Source organism: Poecilia reticulata, linkage group LG1 (genome assembly GCF_000633615.1).
Source record: "Poecilia reticulata strain Guanapo linkage group LG1, Guppy_female_1.0+MT, whole genome shotgun sequence".
In the NCBI taxonomy this organism is placed as follows: Eukaryota; Metazoa; Chordata; class Actinopteri; order Cyprinodontiformes; family Poeciliidae; genus Poecilia; species Poecilia reticulata.
In genome coordinates, this window is record NC_024331.1 from 13,925,959 (window position 1) to 13,936,049 (window position 10,091).

General features: G+C 37.3%; 1 protein-coding gene across 1 annotated transcript; it reads right to left on the minus strand.

Annotated features, from left to right (window-relative positions):
- Positions 1-4,915: 4,915 nt before the first annotated feature.
- Positions 4,916-5,978, minus strand: syce2 (synaptonemal complex central element protein 2). Its single transcript, XM_008408774.1, has 4 exons — positions 5,886-5,978; positions 5,489-5,565; positions 5,278-5,392; positions 4,916-5,166 (listed from the first exon to the last, which is right to left on the minus strand). Exons 1-4 carry the CDS (start codon positions 5,958-5,960, stop codon positions 4,966-4,968), a joined length of 468 nt encoding a protein of 155 aa, XP_008406996.1. The 5' UTR covers positions 5,961-5,978; the 3' UTR covers positions 4,916-4,965.
- Between the last annotated feature and the right edge of the window lie 4,113 nt (positions 5,979-10,091).

Here is a 10,091-nt window from a genome sequence, read left to right on the forward strand (position 1 = left end):
TACAAACACACACACACACACACACACACACACACACACACACACACACACACACACACACACACACACACACACACACACCCCAAATGGTTTCCAAGCTCAGGGGAAAACAGTAACCAAATAATAAATCGCACATTTTATCTGCTGGTTTCTTTCAAAGTTATTTAAACCAAGCCTCCTTTTTCAGTGTTTTTAAAAGCCATAGAATAATTTACACAAAAAAAGATAGACTTATTCCGTTATCCGGTTGTAAAAAAAACAACAAAAAAAAACCTGAGGTTACGTAAAATCAAACTATCTTGTTACAACATGAAATAATCATTTTCTTCATAAAAAATAAAAGTAAGTTATTTTCGACAAATTCCAGTGAAAAACACCCAGTCTACAGCTGATGAGGATGTCTCCAGAGCAGCTACCACCCTTGAGGTCCACACCCATTCATCCATTGCAGTCATTGTTTCCGTTTCTTCGCCCCGGTTTTGAGAGAAGAGGTGGGGAAACAATCAAAGATCGAGGAGAAAGCTGTGACAGATCTAGCTGGGGGGGGTTTTCTTACCGTATTTAGACTCTGGGTTTTTCTCCTCCGGCTCCATTCTCACGCTCCGTTCTTCACCTCGCTGATGATCAAGCCTCAGACAGCGCAGTTACCATGGAAATGTCCAGGCGGAGAAAAAACACCAAGAAGTGACCGACTGCTAGCTGCTACCGCGCTCAGAGAGAGAGAGGAAAAGAGGGGAAGAGCGAGAGAGACCATCCCAAAATACACGGTTTCACGTCGCATTCCACAAATAATTGAAAGCAGGCGCAGCCAATCAGAGAGCGAGGTTTGAGCATTGATGAGTTCTCTAGCCAATCAAAGTGTCGCTGAGCGGAGAAGCCCCACCTTTTGCTCACATTGCTCTGGAATGTTTATGATGAGAAAACTAAAGTGTTTATTTCAATGGACGTAACAGGTTTAAAAGTGTATTTTAAAAAAAGAAAGTTTTATGTGAAAACAAAATAATATTGTTACTTTTGTGAATCTGCGTTTTTGTTTTATATAAAAAAATTGTGAAAAAGTAAGAGTGAACAGAAATTATTTCCCTTGTAACATAAATAAATCGTTTACATTGCAAACATTTAGGCTATATATTTTTAAATGCAAACTTTTCACCATTATCACAAAATAATTAAAAGTATAATTTGCTATATACTGTAAAAAGAAAAAAAATAACTAGGTTATGGATAAAAAATGAAAAAAACATTCGATTTTCTTTTTCAAAAATGGGAAAAACATATACACTTACCGCTGAGTTAATACTTTGTGGAACCTCACATCAACCGGAACTGCAATTTTTTAGAAGTTTTTTTCTGCCAAATTTTGCTAACCGCCTTTTTCTCAGAACGGCTTAATCACAGTCAGATTACATTGAAGACGCAGGCTGCGAATCGAACTGATTCTCAATTAGATTTAGATCTGAACTTCCACTGGGCAATTCCAACACCTTAACATTTGGCTCTATGTTCAGTCCTCCATCACCCCAGTCCCAAGTTATTTGGAGCCTGTAACAGGATTTTTTTCCCCAGCATTGTACTCTATTTAAACCACTCATCGTATCAGCTCTGACCAGCTTCCTTTGCCTGCAGAGGAAAATCATCGCCACAGGGTGGCAGCATCAAGGAAAGTGTGTTAATGTAATGAGCAGTGTTTTCCTCCACACATATTTTATGTATGCAAGTGACAAAACATATTTTGTCACTTGATGTATGCACTTGTTGCAACTTGACTTGGTGCAAACTTTAAACTGGACTTGCCATGGCTTTCACACAACAGCGCCATTCGTCTTTCCATTGTTTGATCAAGTCTGGATTTGTGATGTACTCGGCTAATCATTGCTTGGGTGGACAGATAGTCAGACCTGAGCTGTGGAGCTCTGCAGCTCATCACGAGTTACCACAGGCCTCTTAGCTAGTTCTCTAAATTAATGTTCTCCTCTCCTGGCTTGTCAGTTTATGTGGAAGCAGTTGTGCCACATTCTTAATATCTTCAGATAATGGATTTAACAGTATAATAAATCCATGTTCAAAGCTTAGGATATTGTTTTTTTTTAGTCTAACCCTACTTAAAACAAAAACAACCAATGTTTATTTTGAAACCAATTGAGTCCAAATTAAATTCTGACCAATCAATTTTATTCCAACACGAAGATTAAAAGCATAATCTTTAGTTTGTGGCTAACTGGCTTAATTACTCCACAATATACCACAAAACCTACAAATATGGACCCTTACAATGTTCATTTCAGAGTAATAATAGTACAAGTAAAAAATCATGCAACATTAAGAGTAGCACAATGTGTAAAATGAGAGCCCTTGGCTTGGTGAGATGCAGACAGATGTTAAACTTAGTCGATGACCTTCCTGGTAAAATGAAAACATCCTTGAAATGGCAAAGCTTTTGGAGACACTCTCACATTTCTTAACATAACTCTATTCGCTGAAACTGTCAGACATAAAAGTGTTACGTGCAGCTTTTCCAGGAAAGGAATGAATAATTTAACAGAATGAGATGTAATCAGGTTTCCTCAGAAAACCATGAGAGCGCATCCCCCTGTGCTATAACACCCCATAAGCCAAAGCTAGCAGCTGAATGCATCTTACAAGCTGCAAAGCTTTCCTTTAATTCTATTTGCTTTTGATAGCATACTAATGTAGAACTTTGCAAAAAAAAAAGAAAATACCAGTTACAACAGGATTAATAGATTAAATGCTGTGTCTCAGATGTGAATCTTGTGCAAAATTTGTATTCCTGAAACAATCCAACTGGAAGTCGTGAAAGTAAAGCTTTTCTAATTTTTTCACGATACAATCTCATCTCAAAATGCATTCTGGGACAAAAATAATCAATTGAACTCAATTACGCAAACTATAAATTTTTCAGCTTTTATATAAAGAAACTGAAAAAGCTCAGGGTATCTGTCTGTCTGTCTGTCTGGTATTGTACTTTGTTGTATTGTTCACTTTATGATTATCCTCAATCTTGTGTTAGTCATATACATAAAATCCCAATATAATTTAACAAAATAGTGTAAGGGCTCCGAAGAGGAAGAGGTGCTGAAGAAGAATACCATGGCTCTGGATATTGCCAGACAACCCAGGGACATGCTGGGAGGAAACGGCTTTGCAGACGAGTACCACATCATCCGTCACGTCATGAACCTGGAGGCTGTCAACACTTTACGAAGGTGAGTCAGAGGAGCAGCCCGAACTAACACCACAGATTCAACTTATACAGGTTTTGTTTTTAAGAGTCCAGGGCTAACTAAATCTCAGTAAAACAACTCACTCTAGATGTGTGTGCAGTCAGTCACATTACCCAGGTTGAGTTGTAATAAGAGGACCGATTGGTAGGAAAAAGCTGAGCTAGAAGAAGAAAAACACTTTTTTTTTCTTATAGAAAAACATTTTTCTTATAGCATGAATGTATTTAATATTTTCTTTGTGCAAATGTCATTGCTTTAAGTGCTGCAGGTGTCAGCTATTGGACAAGAGAAAGTTCAATATATTGTCTGTGCGACACTCAATGTTTTAAATCATCTTTGCACTAAATGATCTACACAGATAAAGGTGATTCAGTCCAGCAAGGTGAGATATTATGTTATTTTATGCAAAGCAAACTTTGAAATGTTACATAAAATGTGCTGTGACGTTCTGCTCATACTCTTGCTAAGTGATGAGGTATTTTCAGAGGTAGTCATTTTGATTAATGCTAGTTTATCAGTAAATTATCAGTTCAGCATATGTATGTTTTCTTTTGTCTTCTTCTCACTATATGTTAATTTTTCAAAATAAACGTGTTAACACCTGTAACCGTCGGATTTCCATTTATACAATAATAAACTCAAAAAATTGTGATTATAAAATTGGGTTTTGAAACACATATCATGGTTAAACTCATGAGAAACTTAGAAATTTGATAATTTTTTGTTCCTCTTCATTTACACTGGTATTGCGGTGGAAAACAGGGAGAAAAACAACTACTAATCATGCTTCAAGGAGAAAATGGGTTTGTTTTTATCTTGCAGTTACACATAAACACCGCCAGAGGTCAGCAACGGAGTGTTGAAGCTCCATCTTAAATCACTTGTTCCATGTCAGCACACCTTGTTTAAGGTGTTTTCTATTGTTCGCCTTTGACAGGGACCCACGACATCCTGGGTAGAGCTATTACCGGCCTGCAGGCGTTCACCGTGGTAAAATAGATGGACTTCAGCATCTAGATAAAACTGACAATCTGAAAAATCTGGGAAGTCCAGTTTCCTCCTACAAGCAGCAGTGCTGCTGGACATACGTGATGAATACTTGATCAGAGTTATGTTTATGAAACTACTTGAGCAAGATATTTATTTGTGTTGATGTTTCGTGCTTAGGGCTACTGTCAGTCATATTGGAGCTAAATATTAGACCCAACTTTTTAAATATTTTAACTATATTTTAATATAAAAGTTACGACTTGTACAATAAAACAATCACACTTAAGCGTATGATTGCTTAATAAGTTGGCGAATATTCAGCTGTTATATTTTGTCTTGCTTGACTATGTAAATTGGCTTGAATGATCATAGTCAAAATACTGTATATACAGACCCCGATAGTTCCTCCCAGTAAGATTTGTGTACTGCAAATGTTCTGTAAATAACACAACATAACTTGGCATTGTTCCCTTTTCTTGTGAATGTATTTATTGCAAAACATTACGATGCTAAAACTGAACATGAAGCAAATGCGAACTTAGCTTTGGCTGGTCTGTTTTTGTTTTAGCTCCTGTCAGAAAATGGTGAACTGAAACCCGAGGCAAAATCAGTTGTTTAGGAATTGAGAAGGAATGAAGACAAATGAACATAATTATTCAACACCAACAACACCACAAAAAACATTCAATATGTCTTCAGTTTAATAACCCTAGTTGAGCATAAAATTAATTTGTTACGGCTCTGCTCTCTGATTAATGTCCAGACCATCTTTGAGGCATTCCAAGGCCTGGCTGGCCTCCAGGAGCTCGTTCTCCAGCTTAGAGCAGCTTTCCAGCACCTCTGACAGCTCTTGCAGCTTCACCTGGATTTCATTGCTGTTAAGCTCATAGATGGTGAACATTTCCTCTTTTATCAACTGACACATCTCTGACACCTGAAGAAGGGAGAAAAGAAATCAGGCAAGAGTATCTGCTTAAAACAGGAAAGAAGGGTCTGAAGTAGAATCAGAGCTTTTCTGGACAAGATATCTAAGAGGAGTTCACACCTTCTCTGTTAGCTGCTTCTGAAAGCTGTCCATCATTTCCTGGTCTCTGGTTCGCTCGTGACTTAGTTTTTCCACCATTTCTTGAGCTCTTTTGCTGATGTCATCAATGTACGAGCTGCAACCGATGTAAAAATTTTATGTAACGGGTGGAATACATGTAATTTCCTAAAACATATTTACATTTTTGCAGCGTGCATGGGTGTCTTTGTACCTGCTACGGTTCTCTTGAATCTCAGTCATACTCACACTTGACTTGTTTTTTGACAAGTCACAATCTGTGTCTTCCACCTGAAAAGGAAGGAAAATATTTCAAGAAATTATTTCGTCATCCAGAAGAAAAATTACAGACAGAAATAAGACATTCTCAAAGTATAAATAAGCGGTCTGACCAAATTTTTTTTTACTCTTGAACCTTAAGAGAGCCTGAAAATTAACTTGGTAACTTACAATGTTTATGTTTTATGTAAAGAAATGTGGTGGTTTATACCAATTATTTAGACAGTAAGAGTAAAGTAAGTCATGACATTACATTTAATGTTAAAGAAGGTTCTTGCCTATATGTGTTTATCTAAAAGTTGATTTTTTTAAAAATTATTTCTTAGTTTTACCATCGGCGAGTCTTCATGACCTTTCTTAGGAGTGGATAGGGAGCTGGATGKAAGGTCATCAAAGAAGAAATCCATTTTGGTCTGTCTGACCGTCAAGGTTGGGATGTAGGAAAGCACAAGATTAACTTTAGTGAAAGTAATGTTATTTACATTGAACAATTTAGACCACATGTAAATTTATTACCACTATGACAAAGGAGTGCTAAAAAAGTTAAAGTTGAAAAAACATCAGGCTAAAGCATTTGTTGTCTTTATCATGGATACATTATAAATAAATACAGTGAATGTCATCTCAAACAACTGATAAATGATAAGCCCACATGGAACCGAAACTAACCACATCAATATGTTTTGTATCATTCAAAAAAAAATAATTATAAAACCTTTAACAATTTATACTGACGGTGTGTGTTTTTCATGGCCAAATGTCCTATATTTTTGAGTTAATTGTCCTTTACTTTCTTGGTTAACATATATATACTTTAATCTATTCTGAGCAACAAGAACAGGACACTCTTCAAAAATGCTAGCTATATTTAGTCAAGATTAATAATGGGTGTGCCCTAGTTAGCTTTCAGTATAATTTATTGGATTAGAAAACACGCTCAAAAAGTGATGCTAAAAGCTAATTGTGGATTAAATTTGAAATCCACAATACGTTAAAAAAAGTCCACAATATGTTAAAATGTTAAAAATGTTTCTTATTTAAAGAAAATTGACATATCTAAAGCATTAGCTTATTATGGTGTCAATATTGTGATATTAAATGAATCATTTGAATTCATGATTCCAATTTGTTAAAATTACAATGTAAAATTACAATGTACAGAAAGTTGATAAATGTAATCGTTAATACTAAAATAATCATTATATCGAGTCTGTTGTTCGGATATTGCAATTTAATGTAACCGTTCTCATAGACATTAACACGTAAATATGTCTATGACCGTTCTAGCAAAAGGTTAGCATGTAGCCAGCCTGTCACATGCTAACGTGTTGCTAGCAGAAGTTAGCAAAGTGATATTTTCTGCGGTTAGTAAACATAAAATTCCCACATATTGGTCTGCAGCTTGATAATTCACGCCATTTATAATGTAATATAGTGCATATAGTAATATTTTTACGTAACTAGATATCAACTGGCAGAATGTACAGACGTAAGAAGTGAATTAGCAACCATCAAGCTACAGTAGTTTAAAGTCCTGAACTTTAAACTACCATATTCTAATGTCTTTTAATTAAAAAGTCTCCCAAATGTTAGTTTAAGAGGGTTACAAAATACTTGAAAGATTTTATTAAGTTCTTAGAAACAGATGTCAGATGACTTACCTGTCAGCCGGAGCTTACGAGACTGTTTTTTTTAGGGTAATTTTATTGGGACTGTAGCTATGGTAACGGAATGCAGTTCTACACAAAACGGTTAACCGCAACACAGAAAAGGTCAACAGCAAACAGAAAAATGAAAGATATTAAATTCAGTTAAAGTAAAAAATAGTACCTTATTGAGCAAAACTAAATGTTGTTTACTCATTTAAGACCAAATTTTAGCTTCAGTCGAAAAGGGGGCAGGGTACATTTGAGCTACTCGAAATGTATGGAAAAACCTGTAATTTGTTGTATTAATTAAAATAATTGCACTAATATAATGGGCTATGTGAAACAACAGATGCTGAAAACGTTTTATTGCTATGTGTCCTTGTCTAGCTCTTGTTCCTTGATGATAGGATGGCATCATTAAATCATTATTTAACCATCAGTTCTGGCCTTCTCAACTTTCACTGGATGCTGCTGCTAAATAAGTAGACAAGTAGTCTGTTGTGCTTGAGTTTTGTGTTGCTTAGTTCAAATGAATTTAATAACATCCAACTGAAACATCACTAACACTTATAATTAGTTAATTTTTCAAGTTTGCATTGTGACTGTATAATATTTTCTCTGGGATTTGCAGTTTTCTTCAGTATGGTTATTAAAATACTGCTGTTAGCAAGCTCAGCTCACATACAACACTACAACTAGCTTCTACTTAGATATACAGCTTACTTTTTAAAATTTTTTTATTTATTCAGTCTCTTTTATTATGTTTAGTTCAAAAAGGTGAAATGAAAAAAACAGCTTTCAGTGTCATAGTGACACTTTTTCTGATATACAGTAAAGACATTGTACCTTAGGCGGGGCAGTCTTGTGTGAAGCGCTTGATGCAGCACTGGCAAGATTTGTTGCAGATTAAATGCTCTCCAGTTCTGTGAGCTGGGATAGGGTTGGGATGGGCTGCTGCTGGATCGGCACTGTGATCTGATGTAATCCCTTCCTTCACTTCCCCTTCACTCTGTCACTGTCCACACTCTGGATTATGTCAGGACAGAGGAAGCAGCATACGGAAGCACACGGCCTGTTGAAAATACCATGATGCCTCTTCGACTTGTAGCAAATACTGTTAATCATGATGTGACACTGTGGAGAGCAGGATTTAGTTAGATTAAATAGTAATAGTTAATCTAAATACTGGAATTGACAAAAAACCAGGTAAGAGACTTTCTTCATTCGCTACTTCAAATTTTTTTTTTTGAAATGCTCAAATTTGCTACTTTCGCTTCAGGAAGAGACTCTTCAGCAGGAAGAAGATTTAAACTACAAGCTGGTTTCCTTTGAATGTACAGAAGAAGCTACTCTTTAGTAGAGGAAGCTCCTACTGTGGAAATATGGACAACTTTAACTATACAGACCCAGCGGGACAGTCCTTCCAGTACTTGGTACAAAATGTGGAACCTTTGTATAAGCAATACAAGCCCCCACCTAGGGACTTCATCCAGCTCCCCAAGTCGGTGGTGTACCTCATCATGGCTGCCCTGGTTGTTGTTGCTGTGGCGTACGCAATCGTCGGTCACCTCATCAAAGATCTCATGCTGGATATAACAGGTACCCGATTCAGCCAGAGGCAACACATAAGCTCCACAACATAATTCTTCTTGACCTAAGCATGAGCTAATCAGGCTCAGTTGTGTGCCGTCTGCTCTCAAAAATCGTTGTGTTAAGTAAAGCAGTCAACTCTCTTCTTTGCAATTTTATGCTGAAAATGTTCAGATTTGACATAGGCTATTCTAACAGATATTTATTCTCAGTCAAGTTCTTTATTTCCTCAAGGAGACACACACCTTTCTGTAGTTGATTGAAACTGGTTGCAGTTATGCAACATTATCTTGGAAAATAGCAATCATCTCTTCGCTGTGGATAAAATGGTGGTAATATCCTGAATTTTATGTGCAAATCTATGAAGAATGAATGCATGAGTGCAAAAGAACAGAAATCCTTAGAAATGTCTCCTCGAGTTATTTGCTTTCCTGTCACGTCAAAGCAATTCCTCTGAGATAAAACATTTTATAGCAGGGCAGGTGTGCTGATTACCCAAAATGATCTCGCAAAACAGGAATAATACTCACTACATAACTGTACAGAAAGTGGAGGTTGAGCGCTTTTTATACGGTGAAACCCTCCAGCGCTATACTGGCTTCAGAGAACGTTGGAAATATCACGATACTTCATGAAGTGTGTCTGTTCACAGACTGTTTGCTGGGCCCAATTGAGGACGACCTGAAAAAGGACGCAGAAGTAGGGGGTGTCGACCCTCTTCACATGCCGCCTGCCCTGAGCCACTCCCACCCAAACGCCTTCCACGTGTGGAACCAGGACGACATAATCATCCCCATGACCCCCGTCCACGAGACCCCATTAGCCAGCCCGCTGATGTCCGTCATCCCGTACATCCCCTCGTTCTTCCCCAGCCACCTCAGCATCGCCAGCCCCACCACCACCACTCAGCCGCTTCCCAGAGAGAGTGATGCGTGAGGAGATGAACGCACACCAAGCCTCTTCAGCTACTTCTGCATCTGAAACCGCTTCTAGTTAAAACAGACCAGTTTCCAAAATGTTTGGAGAACTGATTTACCTCGGAAAATGTGCTGAAAATCCGCGAGTGACCCCCAAGAGACGATTCTGATCCGGAGATCTTCCTTTTTGACGTCTTTTGTGGAACGTACAAGCAATAATAAGTTTATCGTGGCTGTATTATAAAAAAAAAAAAAAAAATACTGTTTGTTTTTCTGCAAGAGAAGGAAACATACCAGATGTTTTCATTCGCTCAGAGCCTGGAATATTCAGGAGGATCGCCTTCATTAGTTGCTTTTTCCAAGAGTTTTGTGCCAAGACAAT